Raw genomic sequence first — 23,330 nt, forward strand, 5'->3', positions numbered from 1 at the left:
TTCTGCTTAATCATATTGGTTAGTCCTACAAGAGTCCTGCTTCCTGCATCCTGCTGCCTGGGGAGCAGCCTCCACTGGCCACCAGCCAGGATCCTCCCTGCCTGAGCTCCTGCTCAGGAGGATATTTAGCAGACTGCATGGCCAGAAGTGAAGATATTAAAAATATTAGAAGTGTTTAATGCTGGCTGCTAGTGAGTGTGCACAGGAAAGTTTGCAAAGAATGAATCACAGACTGGAGTGTAAATCCAGACAGGTCCATGGAGAGGGTGATGCTGTTTGCTTTGACACAACTCTGCACACAGGGACAGATGTTTGAGCAGTGCGAACTGTGCCCCTGAACTGCTAGCAGGCAGGGAACAGAGGCAGGAGGAGATAAAATGATTTCAACAAGAGCATGGTTGGACAGAGACCTGCCTGTGGGTCTGAGACGGGTGAGAGTGCACAAATCCTGGCTGGCCTGCAGAATACTGGAAATTTAAGATAAAAAAACAGAAAACTGGCAGAAATGGCTGATGGTTCAAATGAAGGATGTGCAGAAGGAGCTACCCTTACCAACATCACAGCGGTCCCCGGTCCAGCCAGCGTGGCAGAGGCACTTCCCTGAGGACTGGTCACACACCCCATGGTGGCAGCTGCAGTTCTGCTCACAGCCCTCTCCAAACTGCCCGGCCCCACACTCTGAAATGGGATGGGGAGGATGATGAGGGTGAGGCTGGAGCAACACCAGCAGGAACTCCCTCATGCCTCTGCAATATGATGAGCCACCTAAACTGGGCTTAAAAACCTTCAGTGAAGGAAACTTTGAAGCCTCCTTTAGGAAAATTCTCTAGAAATACACCACTTTTCTCTTTAACCCTTTCTTTCCTTCTTTCTCCTTAAATGGAGCTCATTACCTGTCTTCCCTGTTCCCAAGGGACAAAGAATAGACAACTTCTCTCCTCTGCCAGCAAATTTCCAGCACCATGGATATCTTCAAGTTCCAATATCATGTCTCATTTCTGACTAAACAACCCCATTTTTTTTTTAACTTCTCCCCACCTGTTGTTTTCCATCCTTTTTCCTCTCGGTCATCTCAAACCAGACCCCAGCACAACTGAACTTCTTTCCAGAGTGACTGAACCGAGGTGCTGGAGGGTTGGGGGGGGTGGTGGCACTCACCCAGCTCACAGGCTGTCCCTGTCCAGCCCTGGGGACACTGGCACTGGCCGCTCACAGGGTCACAGGTGGCCTGGCCATGGCACAGGCAGCGCTGCAGGCAGTTTGCTCCGTACCACCCTGGGTCACAGGCTGCAAGGGGAGACAGGGAAAACCTTCCATCAGGAGGTGCAGAAGAAGGACACAGGTTCAACACCACCTCTCCCACCTTCTGGAAGGTGCTGTGGGAGGTACAAGCAAGCAGAAATGGGGACACAACTAGTAAGGAATTGCTCTGATCATCGTAAAGCTGGTCTGGAACAAAGTAGGTGATGAAGTGAATTAGTGATTCACCAAATAACCTTGAGACTTTCTGTTTGTACTTACAAAACCCATTTTTTTGTCCCTTCCAGTTTTCTCAACACTGGGGAGTGCAGCTCCTGATTTCCCTGTCCTCAGAATTTCTTTGTACAGTCCTCCTACAATCACAGCTCCTTCTCTAACTGATCCTGCTGCCCACAGCTGGCTGATGACATTTCATCATTTACCTAATTTTAATTAGAGAAGTCTATGAATTCCTATCACAACCAGTTTCTATGGATAGAACATAATTTTCTGGAAAAACATCACACAGCTCTGCCATATGCTAGAGTGACACCTCTTTAAGACAGAAACAGGGACAAGATCTGCCTTTCGAAAAGCACAGGCACCAGTGGATGGCTCCTCAAGTCTCACATAATTATTCTACCTCCTCACTTCAAAGAGAAAAGAAATCTCCATATGTGTATTTGAAGAGAAAAGGTGTATTTGAAACAGCTTTTGTAACTTTCATTTTGGTTTTGTATTTGTGGCCTTCGGACAAAACAAAAATTTAGGTACATGTCATCAAGAACAGCTTTGTGTCTTCCCAATTTTTAAATCCTTCATGGAAGGATTTAAAAATTCATATCAAGTTTTTAAAGGGGAATGTGCTAAATTTAAATATCACTCTACCCCTGCCAGCTTTCATCCCCTTTCCCTAGCAATCCCCTTGGGATGCTGAAGGGCAGAGTCTGAGTGGAGGTGCTGACTCCAAATCCCTGCTCACCCAGGAGCACCCACAGCAGCATTCCCAGCCCCATGGTACTGCTGCCACCCCAGGGACCTCGTGGGGAAGGCACAGAGCAAGGAGTTCCTGCAATGGGGATAGACAGATTTTCCTACTGCCTGGATGCATGGATTAGGATGTGCAGTGCAAGCCACAGTGCAGCCTTTCTTTGCCAGCCTCTACTTAAGGCTCTGTGGAGCTGGGCTCGTGCTTAAGCCTCATGTATGGCTCTGACTGCCAAGGCTGCAAGGCTCAATGCCTTTCACATGTTCTGGATTTAGGCTCTGTCTGGAACAGCACAAGGTAATGCCGAGGATCAGTCTGGTGCAAGGGACAGCAAAGCAGCCCAGAGAAAAGAAACAGAGCTTCATTTCAGCATCATAATTGGGAGTTTTATGGACCTTTTCTCCCTTCATCAGCCTTCCAAATCAGCTCTCTTTCCAGTTTATGGCTGTTTCACCCCTCTGCCCTGTGCACTCTGGGATCCTACAACACAGTGCCACGGATTAATTTAATGGACCAATTCACGTCACCACAGATCCAAACCCAACCACAACACAGGGCAACGAGCTGAGAGCTGAAATACCAGTGGGCTTTCCCCAAACACAGGTTTTATTTTTCCCCCCTAAAATCCAGAGGCAGGGGTTTGAATTTCCAACTGTACCTTCTTGGCAGGTGGCTCCTTTCCAGCCCGGGCCACAGAGGCACGTCCCGGTTTCGTGGTGACAGAGAGCTCCATTGTGACACTGACAAGTGCTCCTGCAGCCCGGCCCATAGCTGTTCCCCTGGCAGGCTGCAATGACAGAATTCCATAAAACCCCATCAGGAAGTGTCCAAGGAAGCACAGAGCACAACGCAGTGCCAGGGAAATCAGGTTGGAGCTGTGCTCCAGTGACATTTTCACTTCATAAGGTGCCTAAGTCCACATAAAATCATAGAATATTAAGGTTGGAAAAGATCTTCGAGATCATCAGTCCAACCTTTGGCCAAATACCATTATGATCCTTAAACCAAATGACAAAGTTCTGTGTCTACATGCTTTTTGAACACTTCAAGGAATGGTGACTTCACTGTTCCTGGAAATACATATTTATATTTAAATCCCCATATATTAACCATGTCTGAGTCTAGAAACAATAGTAAAATCATTTAGGTTTGAAAAGACCTTTAAGATCATCAAGTTCTACTCTTAACTCAGCACTGCTAAGTCCACAATAGCAGCCAATACATAAACTGCAAAAGGCATTTAAAAAAAATATTCTGCAAATTAAGATCACATAAACTGAAACTGCTCTGCAACACGCTGCAGTTTAGAGATAATGTGTCTTATGAAAGCCTAACCTAATAATGTGGGCTAAAAATATGTATCACAGCCCATTCTGGAGAGGTTTCTATGGAGGGGCTGGATCACTGGGGGTGATGGATCAGCTGTCATCCCCTGCTCTGCAGAATGTCTTTGTGCTAAACTAATGGTCCAGCAGAACTGCCAGCCTGACAGAGCCCGTATTTATTTGCATCCTGGTCAGAGAACTGACAACTTCATTGTTTTCAGTGTTCATTTTTCACAGCTGGGTGCCTGTGCTCAGCCAGACTCTCATTCTTTGGTCAGAGAGGGGTGATATTTTCAATGAGTTTGGTTAAGCAGCTGGCTCCCAGGTGAAAACTTAACTCAGTCATCTGGTAAGCAACACTCTGTTTTCAGTGCTGCTGCCTGTGAAAAATGGCAGTGATAAAATTCCTGAAGTCTCCACTGCACTGGAGATTTGGATAGCTTTGGATGGTGGAGAACAGACAGCTCTGCTACCCTGTTTTCTTCAGATATCACCCAAAATAATACAAAGGGGGTTGATGGAGCTGGATCGCCTCCTTGCACGGTTTTTGTTCCGCATTGCAGGGGCTCCTGTCAGAGCCTCTCATCCCTGCAGCACCTCTGGCATGCACTGGAGAGGCAAACAGCCTGGATCCCTGATCCAGGAGAGTGTCCTGCACTTGCTGAATGTGACATCTTCCAGGTTTCACAGCCAAACAGTGAATTTTCACCAAAACTTCTCTGCCTTTCATGGTGTCAGTGAACATGATGCAGTGCTGTGGGAGAGCAAGTCCCTGGTGACAGAAGAGAGCTGTGAAACCACCTTGATCTTGGAGGCAGGCTTGGTTGACAGCCTCTGACCCATTCTCAGCCCTTTTCTCCTCTTTTGAGAAAGGCCTCCAGCTTCCCAGCCTGGTTCTCAGACACCATTTCTCCCTGGACTTCTTTTCTACACTGCTCGTTCTTGTCATCACTTGGACCCCATCCATGTTGAAACCACAAGAAAGAGCAGGAGCTCAATCCCATCACAGCTAAAAGTTTGTTCTGCAAATGAAGCTTGGTTGCCAAGTGAAAAGTTCAGCACATCTACAGAGCTCTGGCTCGGGTTTTGGGAGCAGAACTAAATATTTCCACAATACAGACCAGAACTATAGCAGAACCAAGCCAAAGGAAAAACCAGCTCATCACCAGATGCCCTGACTGGTTACCAGTGGTTTGTGGGAGGTTTTTGGAGTATGTGTGCAAAGATCTTGTTACACTTACCAAAAAGACAATAGGGTGTTTCTGTGAAAATTCTGGTAAGAACGCAGAAATTGGTGGAGAAGAAAATTTTAACTATTCTACTGGGCAGACACGAATGTTGTTTTGCTTCCTGGTGAGACAATCCTGATTTTCAAAGTATTTTTGTGAAGATTTAGGAAAAAAGTGATACTGAAGCTATTTCATGGAGTTCCACAACTGAATGTACAAATATCCCTGGGCGTTTTCCTCCTTCACGATGAGAGAAAAGAGGTAACTTAATCCAAAGGTTTAAATTAATAGATTTCCTCCTGGTTCAAAATTTTCTTCTTAGTGTCTTTCCTCTGCAAGAGGAGGATTTATTTGTTTGCAGTCTTTAAAATCCCTTTTTGCATGCAGAGGAAGGAACACATGAAACTGGAGACTTTTCTTACAGACCAGAAGTCAACAGCCATCAAAACTGCCCAGGAGAAAAGGAAAATGATGGGCTCTAATGTTCTATAGGGTGCCCAATAACTTGGATTTCAAGTGACTTTAATGGATTATTCTCCACAAAATGAAGCTTTAGCTTTAAAAGAACAGGGAATCTGCAAATTCAAGTGCTCACACACCACGAAATGTCAAACCCCTGTTATCAGTGCCTCTGGCTGAGCACATTTTTCTGTAGTTACTTGTTTTTCAAACCAGTGTGGTCTCTTTTTTACCACAAGGAGCCACTTCAGTCAAGATTCTGCTGAGCTCCAACAGCTCCAGAAAGAGGCATGTTTAGTACTGACAGAATTAAGGCAAAATTCAGATGTTGAATTGTGTACATCTGCTACAGACCATATGCAGCATGAGATTTTTGGAGGGTTTGGTTGGCTTTTTTCAAGTTTGCAAACTTTGGATGAATTTGCAGTGAATCAGAATGGTTTGGGTTGGAAGGGGCCCTAAAGATCACCAATTTCCAAGCTCCCTGTCAAGAACAAGGATGCTCTGTCATGATCAGGTTGTTCCTTCCATCTAATCTGGCCTTGAATACTTCCAGGGATGGGGTATTGAGAAAGGAAGGTTACATCTGTCACAAAGAAATGCCAAATGTCAGGTCCTCACTTCTGTATCACTGAGGTATCACAGCACTCAGTGAAACAGTTCATTAAAACAACACAACAACAACAAAAACCAAAACCAAAACAACAAAAGAAAGAGAATAGGCAACATACTTTTCCTAAGCCTCTTTCTTGGAAACCTAAAATACCTCAGGTGGACACTCCAAAAAATCCCCAAATAAAATCTCCAAGCACAAACTGAAGTTGAGGCAGAGCTTGCTTGGCAGATTTCAGCCCAGATTAACATAATTCATTTTCAAACAACTGAAACCCAGGGTCTGGTAATGGAAAGCATTAGGCAGCTTCAACAAAAGGCATCACTGTCTGTACTGCCTGTAATTAGATAGCGGAGTATAAAACTCACTGCATGGCTGGCTTAGGATCAATTCAAATCCCATGATGCCAAAATTATTCCTCAATATCCTCCAGCACATTGCCTGCAATCTGATTACTTCCACACGAGTGCTGTCCTTCCAGCTGCTGGAGCTGGTGGGTCCCAGGAACAGGCAAGGTGAATATTAAACATCCTGAGAGGATGGGGAGGGCTGAGCTGCCTTGCTCTGAGCAGCTCTGGAGCAGCGTGGATGTAAAATCAAAATGAAGATCCCTCACTTGGCCAACAGGAAAGGAGGAGACAGCCTGCACTGTGAGCTGACCTCTCACTCATGGAGGCCTTGGGGGCTTTGGCCGTAGGAGGAATAAATCAGCCCAGCACAAAGCTCTAATGGCTCTGGCACAAGACAATAAATAGGGTTTCTTCCCTAATGTGAGCAGAGCAGGGCACCAGAGGCCATGGAGAAGGAGCTGCAACTCTTAATTGAATTGAATGAAATATGCAGCAAAGCTTCCCATCCCTAACGCTAAGGACTGGGGAGGGGGCAAGGTGACACACTGCCAATGCTGTGGGTGGACAGGAAAAACAGGCTGTGACCAAGGAGCAAATACTGCACCTGTTCAGCAGCACCTCTTCTGACCTGTGGGATGGGAAAATGGCTCTGGGCTGCTTCTGTTCTGTGCTCACTCCACTAATCCACACTCAAAGGCTGTGCTACCACCAGCATCCTCAGGTGGAGAGCCAAGTGCTCCTTCGGGAGGGCATGAGGAGGCAAAAAACTGCAGTGGTGGGATGTAAGGAAAAGTGTCTAAAATGGGGAAGATTCAGCAGAACTGACCCACCTGTAAACAAAAGAGCAGGGGATTTTGCAGGAGAAGCCTTCTCAGAAGATGGGCTGTGTTGAGTGGTGGGGGAAAATATTATGAAGAGCAAGCACTGCCCTCAAACAGGGCTGATGATAAAATAGTGTACGGCTGAAGAACAGCATTGCCTCAATACAAGCCACATTTCTCTCTATTTTCTAAAGTAAACCACTTTTCTATTGCAGAAAGCCATGACCTATGGATTAAAGAAGTGCTCCCTCCCAGAGCTGGCTCGCTGTGAAGCAGCCCTGGAGCCCAGCTCTGCACCCCAGTCCTGCAGACAGCACTCATATTTTCAAAAGGAAGCTTAGACCATGACATCATCCTAAAGGAAAACAAGGAAGCTGAGAAGCTAAAACCTGAAAATCTTAAAAAAGCCCACTTATTTGTTAAACTTTGCAAATAGGCTCAGTGATCTCCATATGTAATGCTATGCAGCTAAAGAAAATTACCTAAATTCCGACAAAATGCAATGAAAAATTTCTCAGAATAGCCAATTTTATATATGTATACATACAAGCACTTTGTTTGCAAAAAAATTGTGGGATAATCCACACTTTTGAACATACAGGAAGATGAAATTTATTTTAAAACAAATAACTTCCCTAGTAATTATTAAAAAACCTATTTTGTTACCCTCAAATAACAAAATAGTCCCAGGTCTGATTTTTCCACTTTGCACATTTTGTAATCTGACACTTTATAATTGATAATTAGATGAGATACACCAGAAACAGACACACAACATTTAATCTCTTAATGTCACACAAAAATAAAAAAGCAGGGAGCTGTCATATGGCAGGAGACAGCTCTGCTATTTAAAACCTGATGCTTATCACGTTTGATGAGTTAAAAAAACAAACTATTAGAAAGAGCTGGTGATTTAACACAGCCACCAAAAATTGTTCCTTTTTTGGGCATATTTGGGAAGGGAGGTGAGCTGTCTGGAAGTGTGCCCTGCAGGGCACTGTCCCATTCCCAGAGGAGGTTTGGGGTGATTCTGTTCTGTACTCACGCTGCTCGCAGCTCTTCCCCAGCCAGCCTGGCAGGCAGTGGCACGAGCCCAGCACGTGGTCACAGCCAGCAGCATTCTTGCACTTGCACACCTGGTGGCAGTCAATCCCAAAGAATCCGTCTGGACAAGCTGGAAATGCAAAACATTCCTTTTTAGCACAGTTTTTCTGCACAAACTCCACCTCATCTTTCCACGGATGCTTAAGAAGCGAAGTCGCACCAAGGGTTAAGCCTGCCCAGTTCTGCTACAGTGCATCTTGGAAAAATGTGACCCCTTTACACCAGCAACAGATTCCTGCACAGGGAAACAGGGCTGAGAATATTGAAAAGCCATAAAACAAGTGAGAGAATGGAGCTGGGTTCACACAAGCTGTTCCTTGTGCCTCTGCAATGGACAGAGGAAATAATTCAACACAACACCAGACTCCAGGGCCATCCCTGCTGACCTTCCTCCCTTTGGAAACGCAAAACTTCTGCTCCCATTTACTGTCCTGACACTTTTCTAAAGATTTTTTTAACAGTGAACCTAAGCTACAGTGGTGCAGTTCAGTGCTGGAATGAAAAACTGGCAGAGTGAATGAGCAGAGAAAACCAAGACAGATTAAACGTAGCAAAACAACCCCAGGGAGCTGAAGGAGCTCTGCACCTTCATCTGGAACCGAACCTGGACTAAGGAAGTGCAGCCCCATGGATTTAATTTTTATCTGTGCCAGTGCTGACAGCAGTGAACATAAGGATCAATGCTTGTCAGTGGGCCACATCATACCCCAAATGCTGCATTACAAGAACAATAAGGCTGCTATGCAGAGTTTAAAAATATATTCTCCATTTAGCCTTAATTTAACTTCTCTGTGTGTGTTTAGATTATATAAGTGCATCTGTTATGTCACATAGTACAGTATCTTATATTACACTAAGTAATAACAGATCTATAGATACACAACTGCACATCATTCTTTCCACAGAATCCCTGAATCAACCTCTGGAGTGATGGTGCTCACAAAATAAGCAGTAATTCAGTAAAATAAGCAGTAAATTCAGTAAAATAAGCAGTAAATTCAGTAAATAAGCAGTAGTTCAGTAAAACTTGTCTCTTTGTCCTCCTTGTTCAATATAAACTCTTATTTAAAATCCATTTCTTACACTTCTACCATGAAATCAGAATGATTTCTGGATTCCCAAGAGAATCTTACAATGATTACCACCATCTACACTGACCAACAGCCCTCCACACTAATTCACAGCTCTCTACCAGGTCAGAGTAACACTGGTGTCATCCAAGAATGGTTTAGGTTGAAAGGGACCTTAAAGATCACCTGCCATCAACACCCCTGCTATGGGCAGGGACACCTTCCACTGCTGCTCCAGCCCCATCCAACCTGGCCTTGCACATTCCCAGTGAGCTCTCAGTGTTCATCTTCCACTGCTGGACTCTTCTGTCCCCTTTTTTGCCACTCACATATGGAAGCTGACTGGTGGCACTGCTAGCAGCATCCACCAAAAATTATTCATTTTCCTTTGGTAATGCGAGACCTTATGAAGGAACAGACATTATTTCATCAGTGTTCTGCTTGTATCAGTTGCTGCTTTCAAGAAAATTCAAAGGAAGCCTTTCCTAGATTGCTCTCACAGACTGAAATAATTTCTGTGTAGATTATTTTGTTTTCAGCCTTATTTGCAATCGTTACCCGCTCTGCAACTGAAACAGTTTTGCTGCTTTTGAAACTCCTTTGAAAGAGTCACAAGATTCACAAGGTTCATTTTCACAAAGCACTGAGCAGAGCTGAAAGATGGAGCAGGCATGTAGCACCTTCAATGTCTAATTTTCTTTCAGAGAGTGTCTTGATAGCTTTATTCTTCCCCATCATTATTACATGTGACCACAGCACAACTGCAGAGGCAGCAGCACCACTGAGTGGTACCAGATAAAGAGCAGCTGATCAAAGGTGACTCAGGGCAGAGCAGAACTGAGGTGCTGATGGACAGACAAAGTACTTTGAAGAGTGTGAGGTCCTTTGTCAGCATCCTGTGGCTCAGAGCACAGAAGTTCAGTCAGCTCCTGAATAATTCACGGCAAGGTCTCATGAAACAGCAGCCCTGGAGCAAAAGTGTCTCCTGCTATGAGTGAGCTTGGAAAATGTCCTGTGCTGCTGGGTGGTGATGATGATGATGGTGTGGGTTTGGCTGTTATCCTTGGTGAGTCTCAATCTATCTATATAATCTGTTATCTGTATTACTGACTGAGACTCACCAAGGACTAAGATTACATTAACAATTCTAATAAATATTAATAAGAGGTGATGGAAATTTGTGGTAAATAAGCTTGGAAGTGGTCACTAAAGTGGTGTTTTGCAACAGAGTAGCTAAACCTATGAATTCATACTGAGGGCAGCAAATTAATGGAAAGGAACAGCAGCTTCCCCCTAAAATAGGAAGAAACTTTCCCAAATGAAAACAGAAATCCAAAGGCAAATTTTGGGATTTCAGCAGTCTCAGCTTGAATCCAGATCCCATGCTGCCACAATGCAAAACACCAAAAGCGATGACTGCAGGTTCAAACACCCTTGCTGTGCAGGGGTGATATTAATTATTAGTACCAACCAAAATCCCATTTTGTAAGGGACTGTCTTCTCCCAGGACTCTGAACTTAGAAGGGTGCAAAAGCCTGAGTTTCAACATTTCTGTGATGACAGAGCAGTTCTTCCCAGCCACAGGCTGAGGCACCAGCAGGATGTGTGAAGTCCAAGGCAGCCAGGGCTCGATGTGAATTTCTGCCTGCAAGGCACAGAGCCTGGCCAACGTGGGTGGATTGCCAAGAGGACGGCAAAAAGCACATCCCTGCCAGAAGGAAACCCTGCCAGTCTCCCAGTCACTCCAAACAGAAGCGCTGCAGCTCCTCCGAGAGAAGGTGCCAAGAAGGTTCTACCAAGGGCAAACCACCCACATGTTCTCCTCCCTCGGCGCCTTTTGGAAGCTGCCAAACTGTTCTGGTTGAAACTTCCTAAGTTAAGAGATAACCTGGGTCAGCTGAGAGCGAACACTCTGCCTTCCTGAGGGAAAACATGCAGAAAACAGTGTTTTACAGAGCCCTAAATTTCACTCTCCCCTCCACAATCTTCTTTCAGGAATTAAAAAAAAAGATAAAAATGTCCAACATTACTGATTTGGAAGTTGAAATTTGTTCTTTTTTTTCCCACCAATAGAATTCCCCAGTTTTCTCCATATTGCTCACACCTATTCTGGCAAAGACTGTTTAGCCTCTTTGTTCCCATTATAATTCCTGTTGGAATGAAGAGATTTACACAACAACACAGATAACTGCCTTGTTTTTTTCCAATAAAAATACAATAACTTAAAAAAACCCAGTAGATTTGGGAAAATGTATTTCAGCTAAATTGTATTAAAAAGGGACATAGTGGAGATACCATGAATTATGAGGTGCAATTTGCAGCAGAACCCTGGAAAGAATTTTAATTTTGTATCATAGTCCTTGGTAAGAAAGCGAGGGAAACAACAATCAGGAATATTAACTCCAACCTGTGGGTGCCTTGCCACACTCCTGGTCAGGCTGTGGAGCATCTTCCTTCCCATGAGAGGGCAGCAGCTGCCTGCAAGAGCTGTCACTTCCCTCCATCCTCGCTGCTGAAAGTGGCTGATAAAGCTGCTTTCCATGCAAAATAGTTGTGACTTTGGTTAAAATACTATAATTTGCAGAATCTTCAATCACCTACACTTAACCTTCACAGTGCCTGAATGGCCCTGTGTTGTTTCTCTTTTATTTTTTTTATACAAAAAGTCTGCAAAATGATGCAGCATGACAGCAACCTCCTGTGATAATGCCATGGACTGACTCACCACAACGTAGATGAAGAATCCAGTCCAACGTTTCCAACACTTTACCAAATGACTAGGTGATAGAAGAGTAGATAGAATAGAATTGGATTTATTTAAGTTAGAAGTGAATCTGTTCTTGAAGAGTTCCACAGGGATGATGCACACATCCATGATTTTTCTCGAAAGCACTTCAGGGAGGCACTGGAAACAAGCAAGCATAAGGCTGAACAAGCTTCTCCCTGCTCAGTGCTCAAATAGTGGGACTCTGCTTGAAAAGAGTCTTCATAAAGATGTGATACAGCAGAAGCCTTAAGCATATATCTAATTTTAACCATGTGAAAACATGTGCCCAACATTTGGCACTCAGCACGATCCTCTGCTGAGTTAGGAGGGGAGCTCACATTTCAATATCGGCTTCTAATAAAGTTCAGTGGTTCATTTAGATCCAATGCTGTCAATTGTAAAACCTGCTCTCTGAACAAAAACCAAGACAAATTCTCCATGAATCCTAAGGGGCCAGGGGAGCAGCAGTACCTTTTTCACAGAAGGTTCCTGTCCAGCCCGCCGTGCAGGTGCAGGCTCCGCTGACGTGGTCGCAGGCAGCTCCGTTCTGGCACTGACAGCTGGACTCACAGCCCGGGCCAAAGCTCCCCTCGGGGCACCCTGCAGCACAGGAACCACAAACAGAGCATGGGTTAATGCCAGAGCAGATCAGGGATCAATGGGGAATTTTTACATGCATGGGAAATCTGACTATTTCCAAAATAATCAAGGCGTAAAGGTAACGGATTAAAAGTAAGATCTGAGTGCCCCCCCTGAGGTTCAGGTAAGTTGGGCTACATTCAAGATCTATTTTAGAAAAATTCCAGAGTGCTGAGAGACTAAATTCTGCACAGAAAATGAACACTTTCTATTGCAAAGCCTGAGACTTCACAGGTTCTGCATGATGACACTTTGCCCACTGGTCTGGAGTTGCTTATGTGCACATCTCCACTGGGACTTCATCTGCTGGGAGGGGAGAAGCTCCTCTGTTTTCCTGCAAATCCTCTTTCCCCAGAAAGCTGGAGAAAATATGAAATGTGTTGGTTGCCTTCACAAAGCTCCAAATTGAATGCTGCACACTTTACTTTCATGCTCTGCTTTGAAAGATTCAAGTGAAAACATTACATCTGGGGGACAGATTAACGATTACATTTCCACAGCAGTTAATGTGAGGAGTTTTAAAAGATTTGCATGGTAGTAACTATCAGCAGAAAGAAAACATTTAGAATGAAAATAATTTCTTCCAGGATTATAGGAAAATCAATTAAGACCAGGGCCAGTTGCCTAATTCACATTGGATATTTTGGACAGGCTGAAACACAGGGATAGACTTGGCTAAATACAATATTACAGGGCCTCTACTCATGTTTGAAGGTCTTGTGAACATCCCTCTAAATGAGTTATGGAGATTACTGCCAGATCTCTTCTAAAAGTCTATGATTTTAGCATTTACAACTACAAAGTGATTTTCAGGCAATCTGGAAGGAATCAGAGAGAACAGAAAACAAGAATCCTCAAAAACAGCTCCATGTCTGGAATAGGGGGGTGGGTTTGGTGCTGTTTGTTTGGTGCCATGGGTGGGCAGTGATTGGAGCTGGCAGGAATTCAGCTGCTCCTGCAGCTCAGTGACTCTGCCAACTGTGTGTCTTACAGAGGAGCTGGGTAGAAGAGCAAGGTACCCAAAGTATTTATTTGCTTTCAAAGAGTCAAAAAATGGGATGTTGTTTAAATGTATGTTAGAATCTATTTTTTTGCACTTACAGGTGAAATGCCTTCCTCTTCCCAAAGATGCACATCACTGCTTAACAAATAAATACATAGAGGTGCACTTGTGCCTTAAAAACCTGATCCTTCTCCATGTTTCCCTTTCAGCTGAAATTTCAGTCAGAGAATCTGTGCAAGGGAAAGGGTGCTGCAGTGCAGCAAGAGGTGTGGGGCTCTCAGCAGAGCTCCCTTCAGGTGTTTAGCCCAGAGCTGAGGCTTTTCAAGGTGATGGCAAAGGGTCAGAGCACTTCACAAATGATTTCACAGTCCACAGCACAGAGAATCTGCCCCTGCTCCAGCAGGCACAGGCTGCTGTGATGCGTGTCAGGATCCAGCCACCCCGACAGAGAACTGAGCTCCTGCCAGGGGAAGGAGCCCAGCCTGCAGGGAGAAGAAAGGGATGCCTGGGGAGCAGAGGAAATATCCAGGGATAGTGAGGATTTCACCTCCAAAGCAGCATAAAATTATGGGAAGAGCAATCATTTTCATAATCTTGTGCGCACACATACACATATATATGTGCAATTTAAAACGTATACATATACACACACACACACACACACACACACACACACAAAATAAGGGGCAAAAAGCAGACTAAATACAACAGAAAGCCCACAGAAAGAACTTTAAGGACTGCCTGATGTTTTATCAGTGGCGATGGCTTCACTGATTCCCTTCCCAGCGAGGATTACAAGCAGCTATTTGGCCACTCTGTCTCTGCATAGATGCTATTTTGAGAGAGATCAAGAGTGAAAGAGAAGCAGAGCTGGCAGCTCCTTCTCTGGGAGCTGGTCTTCCCCACACACTGTCCTTCCATTCCCTCTGTGCCAACAGCAACAAGGGCTGCACGATCAACTTTCCAGGCTTTCTTGTCTTAGGTCACTGTTCCAGATTAATTGTTTTGACATTTCTGTGTGACACCAGCAGTTAATCCTGCCCACGCTACTGAGGCTCTGGTAGCTACATCTGTGCTACTGTAAGATTGTTAAACTAGTAGATAAAATGTTTGTTTTATTTAACATCAATATAATCAATAATAATAGTAATAGCAGCTTAACTATGCAACTTACTGCCACAAGATGAAGTGGATTCCAAATGCTTGCATGAAATGAAAAAGAAAATAGGCACATTAATTGGAAAAAAAATTAAATCAAGCAGTATTAAATATAGAGATATTGCTTCTGTCTCATGGAGCTCCTGAATGAGAAATTGATGGCACCTGGGGAGACATATGAGAAATTGACTATGAGCCTGTTTTCATATGCTTGAAGCATCTGCTACTCACCTCAGTTAGAAGTGAATGTTAAGGTGAGGGTCATGGGCCTCTGATAAGAACATTGCACATTTTTGTTTTTAATAAATACAGGACTCAAAAAAATCCTAGTTTTCCTTCTTTTATGTACATGTGAAGTATTTCTATGTGCCTGACCTGAAATAGAGATTTACCAAGGGTAAGTTCTGCCCTAAAACTGAATAAGTAAAACCAATACGGAAACTCTTAGGCCACAACCCAAATACACATCAATCCTATCCCTCTCAAGAGTTCCTAACACTAAAAATAGCTGCTGGGTCCAAAACAAGGCTGAAAATACCTTTTCTGGAAATCCAATTAGGCAAAGCATCTAACCCCCGTGAAACGCGAGAGCGCGGCGCGGGGCACAGCGGGGGCGGAACAGCCTGGGAGCGTTCCTGCGGGGAATGAGCCGGAAAACACAACTTCCAGGGATGTGGGAGCTGGGGTTGGGGAGGCAGGCACTTACTGAGCTGGCAGTGCTGCCCAGTGAACCCTGGCTGGCAGGAGCAGGTGCCCGTGGCAGGGTCGCAGCCGCCGTCGCCGCCGTCGCAGGCGCAGGAGTTGGCGCAGTCCTGGCCCCAGTGGCCGCTGCTGCAGGCTGCCAAGGGAAACGGGGTCACATCCAGCACCACCCCAAAACCCTGCTGCACTTCCATGTGAGAGAACACAGAGTACACAAAATTCTACGGGACTGAACTCCCAGATGCAGCACAGATGAAAACTGTGGAAATAAAGACCATTTTTGCTGGTCTGTTTCAGCGGGACACAGGCGGGTATTGTCCCATCCATGTAAAACTAATCATTTGAAGTCATAAAACTAATAATTCATTATCTGGCCCAAGGGAAATTTAGGTTAGATGTTAGGAAAAGTTTTTACTGAAAGAATGTGTCTTGGTTTAGGACAAATTTGGAAGAGAACCTTTGGAGGGTTCCTCTAGAAAGCAGATTCAAGCGGCACATTCAAGCGGCTGAAGAGTGACAAAGATATTGCTCTTATCTTTATCCAGAGTGAAAAAGTTCTGGAACCATCTGCCCAGGGAGGTGGTGGAATTACCACCCCTGGGTGGGTTTAAAAAAGAGTGGATGTGGCACTTGGTGCCATGGTTTAGTTGAGGTGGTGTTAAGGCATGGGCTGGACTTGGTGATCTTAAAGATCTCTTCCAACCTGGTGATGCTGTGAATCCACACCCATCAGTCACAAATCTATAATTTCATGGAAATAAAATCTCAGCTATTGACTCACTCACTGAAAACCTGCATACCCAGAATTAGCTAATGAGTTTAACCAGACAGATTTGGGAGCATCCTCCATGATTTCCCCAAAATACTGGGAAATGCAGCATGGACACAAAGGAATCCCACAATGTTTTTTAAAGCAACTTACTGCTTTCATCCTAAAATCACATAGCACTGACACAATTACACCAGTGTACCACAAAATGTCCTTTCTTTCAAGTAAAGGATGAAGATGAAAGTGCCAATTAGGGCAACAGAAACCTGGTTTTGGAGTTGGGAATCTGTTTAATGCCTGGTCTGCAATAGCTGGAAGAGCTGCTGTACCAAGATACCACTGCAAAACAATTTTTCTCAGATCTTATCCTGAATAGAAATAAAAGCTTTCCTTTGTCATGGTCTCACAATTCTCTAGACAGCCCAGGGAGTTGTGAAAAGCCATCTCAGTGGCTCTACACACTACCAACTGGCTTGATTTTTAAAATATGCATATGGGTGGAAACTTCAGATTTTACCAGCATTTTTTTCAGTACAGAGCCTGAGAAGTCAGGTGCAAAACTTGCTGCTATCAACACTGCCAATTAAATGACTTTATGTGTTTAAGACCAAGTTTAGAGAGAGGCTTGTCTCTGTTGGTTTTTTGCAAGAGGCATCACAATGAATCAAGCAGAAGAGATGTGTCACAGGAAAAGAGAGGATGGCTTCACATTTATATGGTGCCATCCAAAAAGGGCAAATCTACTCTCTCACACAGCCACCAATATGGAGAGCGATGCTAAAGTCAACAGAAGGATGCTCTGCTCTTCCAGAGAACAGAAATTTTCACAACATTTATATTCCCAAGTTAAAAAGTGACCTTTAGACACACGACTGTACATGCCACTCACTTGTTGAATAAATCTCCCCTAAACAAAATGAGAAATGGAAAATTAATCTCAAAACTAATCTGCACTGAAAATGAAAAACAAAACTGTCTGTCAGTCAAAATGCTGACAGGACAGATGGTATTGGGCAAAGGGATCCATAGTGTTGAAATAAGAGCTTATATCAATACTTTGCGCTTCATCAGCCATCTATTTCAATGCTTTGAACCTGGATAATGAAGGATTATACCCACCCAGGCTGTGCAAACCCACAAACACACCGTTTCAGAAGCAGTAAGATTAGCAAAACTATATTAAAAAACTGTAATAAACTAAGAGCAAACAGAGCAGGTCCCCAGGAGGCACTGTGTGCCCTGACTTACGGTGTTTGCAGTCGTGGCCAGTCCAGCCCGGGGGACAGGAGCACTCCCCGGTGACGTGGTGACACTGAGCACTGCTGCCACAGCTGCACAGCCACAGGCAGCCCTGTCCATAGCGTCCATCAGGGCAGGCTGCAAACAGAGACAGGCTGGGACTTCGCCCAGATCACAAAGCCTGGCCACAGACAGCCACAGCTCACCCCCCAAAACAGGCTTCAGCTGAATCCAGGAATCAAAACAGCAACACTGAAATATCTGGGATCCCCATCCTGGGGGTCTGGGGCTGAGTCCTGGAATGTGGGAACAGCCTGAATGGCTTTTGGGTACTCCTGTGCATCAGGCTGTTTCCTCAGAGGAGGAAATCCTTCCTCAAAAGCCATTTTATGACTAACAAGAATTAAAAACGTGCCACCACCAAGGTTTGCACAAAGCAGAGCTGTTCTGAGAGCCTCTGTGCAGCTCAACAGCCACACTCAGGCAGCCTTTTAACACCCAGAGGCTGAAGAGCAGCACAGAATAGCTCCCTGAACTGCTCCCATGGTGTCTGGCTGCAGGGATAGCACTGACACTGCTCCCTCATCTTCAGTATTATTTAATCCTAAATGATCTACACCAAGGAGTGCTGCTGCAAACATAACTCAAGAATAATGCCACATGGGCCAGCTGGTCCCACCTCTTGCCAGACAGCCAGGATTACAGCACCAGTGGTGTGGCTGTTAAACACTGTATTTTCAAGTACAGCTTGCCATAAATTAGGTCTAATGATAACATCCATTTGGGATGCAGCTTAGCTGATCACGTGCATTTATCTGCAATCTGCCTCCCACAAATAATGCCAAATCCAACCTGGGGAATTCCTGGAGATGAAGGGCACTTAATCTCAGATCAGCATGCTTTATCTCACAAAAGAGTAAGAAGGCAGAAATCAGACCATAACCTGAATTTTCAATCTGACTTTCTTTTCCTGGGGAAGGCTGAGGCGAGGACTTACTGTCAGAGCAGGAAGGCCCAGTGTAGCCAGGGGGACAGTCACAGGCTCCAGTTTCCCTGTTGCAGTGTCCCCCATTGGCACAGGGCTCGCAGGAGTTCTGGCAGTCTGGTCCCCACTGGCCATCTGGGCAATCTGCAGAAAAAGCACATGAGGTGTAACCAGTGCCATTTGCTGTTTCAGGACAGTTGTAGATTTCTGCTGCTACCCTGAAGAATTTAAAAATAAATAAAATAAAAATAAAACTGAGCTGGTTTGTGACATTATATTGTTATACATCCCTGGCAGCCCTGTCATTAAACTGCAGCATGCAAGAACACAGCTAAAGAGAGACCAAAGGCTCTCTCCCAATTTCCACCACAGTTTGCTTGTTTATTGGTTTGGGAAACAGCCAATTCTACTTCTTATCATATCTTCCAAAGCCAGGCACTCCCTACCTTGCTCCAGCACCTCACACACCTTGCTCACACGTAGCACCAGTTTTCCCAGCTGGGCAAACACACTGCCCTGTCCTTGGATCACACGGGGCTCCTCCACAGCTGCACCTCTGCCTGCAGCCCATCCCGAAGCTGCCAGGCTGACAAGCTGAACAAAAAACCCCAAAGCCATGGTTAGGAACATTTTGAAGACATTAGGAGGCACCACAGCCACCAATTTCCAACTGAACTGTGCTGGTAGAAGTGATCAGTGTTAGCAGTGGAGTCTGAGCAACTGGTGGTCTGAAATGAACTGCAGCAGAGCCCTGCAAAGTCTGTGCCTGAAGCTTTAAAAGCAACTATTGTTACCTGGGCAAATGTTAGTTTGGGTAACTGGCCTCAGCCTTGTGCCTTGACCTTTGCAGGGAGAGAGAGAGAGAGAGAGAGACAGCATTTGCCAGGCTCCAAATATCAGTCTGGTTTCAGTGGGGAACTGCCAGCTCGTATCAACAACAAACGTACCTGTTTATCTGCAGCTTCTATATCTGAACCTAAGTTTCCTGAATCAGCTTCCCCATCCCAAGTGTATCTCCCAGGGTAACATGCAGTGAGTACCTACACAAATGGCATTTTTCTCCATGAAACCCAGCTGGACACGGATGTTTGCAGGCTCCTGTCTCAGGATCACACAGAACATCAGGAGGACAGCTGCACCTCAGTTTGCAACCAGCCCCATAAAACCCTGGGGTGCATTCTGGAAATAGAAGCAGGTACAGAACATGCATAAGAAAAAGGAAAAGTTAAGAGAAGTGAGAAAAAAATCAGAAAATAATTTGGGGAAACTTGCAGAGAATATATTATAATGTACATTTTAAAGGTGTTGCTAACAAAGTGTAAATACTTAATAAATGCTTACATTTCAAAGAGGTTACTGCTTAAATGTAACCCAGAAACAGAGTGGCAGAATGCTTAAAGATTTATTCAATTAGAATATTTGAGGATGTATTCAATTAAATACATGATGGAATTCTTTTCTTTGATGTCTGAGTTCTGCTGCTCTCTGCCTTGGTGCACAGCCAGTGCTGGGCAAGGCATGCTCCCTGTCAGAATTCAGCCCATCAACAAGAATGATAAAAATATTAAATGTTGTCATTATTGCTCTCCACCAAACCCACCAGAATTACTGCCATAAATCCAACACAGTCCTGCGTGGCCAGAGAAAAATCTGAAGGGAGAATCTTTTTTGTGTTACTCCACTGCTGTCTGGAAAGGGCTACTGAGACATGCAAACATGAATGCAGGATACAATTCTCTTTGAACTACCCCCAAAAACTACAAAGAGTAAGTTGAATTCAAAGAGCTGCAAATCTGAAGGAAAAGCAGAATTACTGAACATGTTTACAAATCACCCCACTGCCATAAAGCACAGATTTTGCCACTTATTTACTGACTGTGTCAAAAAAGCACAGAAATGAAAACCCACATGATTTTCATTACTTAAGGTTGTATTAGGATTTAGGTTCTGTATTTCTGTTGTCATTTGATCAGGCTAAAACTCCTTCAGTTCCTGAGCTCTATTCCCCTCAGTGTCCCTGCAAGCCTAGCAGGGTTCAAACCCCACAAAAACATTAGTAGGATAGGAATATATGAGTAGCAGCAGCCAAACAAAGCTGATGGGTGGAAGAGGGAGAAGTTGCCGGGACAAAGGCACAGCAGATGTGGGGACCTGGCTGTGGGTGGTACCTTTGTGACACTTTTTGCCGTGGTATCCAGGCTGGCAGGTGCAGGAGCCGTCCCTGGGGCTGCACTCCAGCGTGTGCTCCTTCACACACTGGCACTCCTCCGAGCAGCCCGCGCCAAAGGCCCACCTGGGACAGGCTGCAGCCACAAGGAAAGGAAGCATCAGCTCTGTAATTATGCAGGAGCTGGCTGAAACTGCACACTGCTGCAGGAGCAAAACCTCGGGTCTGCTTTCAGCCAGCACAGCCCCGTTCCACAGCAGCACCTGTTCATGTGTGGGTGGGTAAGAGAAGAGTTTACATGATCCCTGTGCTGGGTCATTCATTTCATGTCAAGCAATACGTGGTGAATGCAAGAACCAGAAACATTTCAAAGCAAACTCAGCTGATTTTTCGAATGAAAAAAAACTTGGGTGCACTCCAAGACAAAAGCTTTCGTAATAAAACCCAAAACAAAACTAAACAAAAGATTTTTGATATTGCACAGATTTTAAAAACAAAATCTGTAAGTACAAAAAAACTTGATCATTTATGTTGCAAAGTTTTTGTTTTCATTCTTTTTATTCCATCTAATGTCTGTTCTTCATCCTGTCCCAGCCAGCCCTGCTCCCCAGCTCCCACTCCAACTCATCAGCAGTCACCAACCAGCTCCAACCAGATTGAAACCTCAGCAATAACCCTAATGTTAACCTGTCCACCCCATCTATAACCCTCACCTTTGAGCATCAGTAAATCTCAACACTTATGGCAAAGATTAATGAGTAAAGAAAAAGATTAATGAAGATTCTGAGGCCTCCTGGCACATTTCAAAAGTCCTGTCCTCCTGCTACTCCCAGACTACTGCAGAACCCAAAGTCTTGATAATTTTATCAGAAACAGAAGGGTTTGGGTTGAAAGGTCCCATAAAGCCCATCTTGTTCCACCCCTCTGCCATGGCAGGGACACCTTCCACTATCCCAGGCTGCTCCAAGCCCTGTCCAGCCTGGCCTTGGGCACTGCCAGGGATCAGGGGCAGCCACAGCTGCTCTGGGCACCCTGTGCCAGGGCCTCCCCACCCTCACAGCAAAGAACATTTTTCTAACATCTAAGCTAAACCTGCATTGTTTTAGTAAATCCATTCCTAGCACTGCCTGACTGTGCACAAAGTCACTCTCCTTGCTTTCTGCCTGCCCCCTTTAGGTTATGTGGAATCTTTAAGAGACTGTCCCACTGTGCACACATTGAGCAGATCCCAAAAACGCCGGGGACTTACTGAGGTGGCAGAAGCGGCCGTAGAGCCCGGGGTCACACAGGCAGGCTCCATACAGTCTGTGGCAGTGGCCCTTGTTGGCACAGTTGCATGGCTTGTTGCAGTTCTTCCCAAAGAAACCTTTTGGGCAACCTTTGGAGTGCACAAACACAGGAAGGCATCAGTGGCTACAGGTCCAAGCCCCAAACCCAAAGCAGTTTGTGGCTGAGCTGGGGCTCTGCGCAGCCTCACCGCTACTGGCTTGTCTCACCCTCTGTTCTGCTCATTACTTAAAAAAGGATCAGGGGGGAAAAGCGGGGAGCTGAGGCAGAGCTGGAGCCATACCATCCTCGCAGAGCTGGCCCAGCACACCAGGAGGGCAGTGGCACTGCCCTGTGCCAGGGTCACACCAGCCTCCGTTCTGGCACCTGCAGACACCGGCGCATCCTCTGCCAAACGTCCCGGGGGGACAGGCTGTGGAGAGAGCAGGGAGTGTGAGCACTGAAAGAAACACTTCCCCTCTGCTGTAAGGGAAGCACAACAAGGCTCTGGGCACTGAGAAGGGCAGCAAGGCTGATGGAGGGTCTGGGACACAAGTGGTGTGAGGAGCAGCTGAGGGAGCTGGGTTTGTTCAGCCTGGAGAACTCATGGAGACCTCATTGCTCCTTACAACTCCCTGAGAGGAGGGTGCAGCCAGGTGGGGGTGGATTTCCTCTGCCAGGCAGCCAGCAGGGCAAGAGCACGCAACCTTAAGCTGCACCAGGGGAGATTCAGGTCTGATATCAAGAGGAATTTCCTCACAGAGAACATGACTGGGCATTGGAATGGGTTGCCCTGGTAAGTTAGTGGAATCACCATCCCTGGAGGTGTTTAAGAGACTGGGTGTGGCACTCAGTGCCATGGGCTGGTTGGGAAGGTGTTATTGGGTCAGAGGTTGGACTCGATTGCAAAGGTCTTTTCCAGCCTAATTGTCTCTGTGATTCTGTGAAGACTGAGTAAGGACAGAGTTTTAGTTGAGCAGGCTCTAAACAAAGTCATATTCTTCTGTAAAGGACATCAACCTGATATTTACTAGGACATCTCAAAGGACATTGAATTAACCAAGTTTTGGGAAGTACTGTCATGTATCCAACCCTCCCCAGCACATGCTGCCCTCCCCACAAAACACAGGCTCAAAAACCATTGCCTGTCAAGCCCAAAGCTTAAACATCAGAGCACAGCTTGGAACACTTGGAGAAAAATATTTTAAACATTCTTTTTTTCTCTCCCAAGCACTATTATAAAAATAATATCTTGTTTTTCAAACGTAGTTTCTGAAACTCCCCAGGTAATCAGGGCAGCGATGGATCCACAACAGCAAAAACAAACTGCGAGATGCAGCCTTGCTCTGCTGTTTGCAGCCTGAGCTGCCTGAGTGGATACAGTTGCTGGAGTCATCTGACTTCACTGACGTTTTATCAATGTACATTAGGAAAGTT

At 45.2% G+C, this 23,330-nt stretch overlaps 1 protein-coding gene across 1 annotated transcript in view; it reads right to left on the bottom strand.

The window, feature by feature from the left end:
* The window catches only part of LOC131562615 (multiple epidermal growth factor-like domains protein 6), a 189,767-nt gene that overhangs the window by 17,339 nt on the left and 149,098 nt on the right, over positions 1–23,330 (bottom strand). The window contains exons 15-26 of the mRNA XM_058812439.1: positions 22,198–22,326; positions 21,877–22,005; positions 20,629–20,763; positions 19,505–19,639; positions 18,929–19,054; positions 18,473–18,604; positions 17,485–17,613; positions 12,437–12,565; positions 8,070–8,198; positions 2,886–3,014; positions 1,159–1,287; positions 553–678 (exon numbers count right to left, since the gene is read on the bottom strand). Coding sequence (XP_058668422.1) covers positions 553–678; positions 1,159–1,287; positions 2,886–3,014; positions 8,070–8,198; positions 12,437–12,565; positions 17,485–17,613; positions 18,473–18,604; positions 18,929–19,054; positions 19,505–19,639; positions 20,629–20,763; positions 21,877–22,005; positions 22,198–22,326 — 1,557 coding nt within the window. The remainder of the gene's footprint in view (positions 1–552; positions 679–1,158; positions 1,288–2,885; positions 3,015–8,069; positions 8,199–12,436; positions 12,566–17,484; positions 17,614–18,472; positions 18,605–18,928; positions 19,055–19,504; positions 19,640–20,628; positions 20,764–21,876; positions 22,006–22,197; positions 22,327–23,330) is intronic.

Source organism: Ammospiza caudacuta, chromosome 11 (assembly GCF_027887145.1).
Source record: "Ammospiza caudacuta isolate bAmmCau1 chromosome 11, bAmmCau1.pri, whole genome shotgun sequence".
In the NCBI taxonomy this organism is placed as follows: Eukaryota; Metazoa; Chordata; class Aves; order Passeriformes; family Passerellidae; genus Ammospiza; species Ammospiza caudacuta.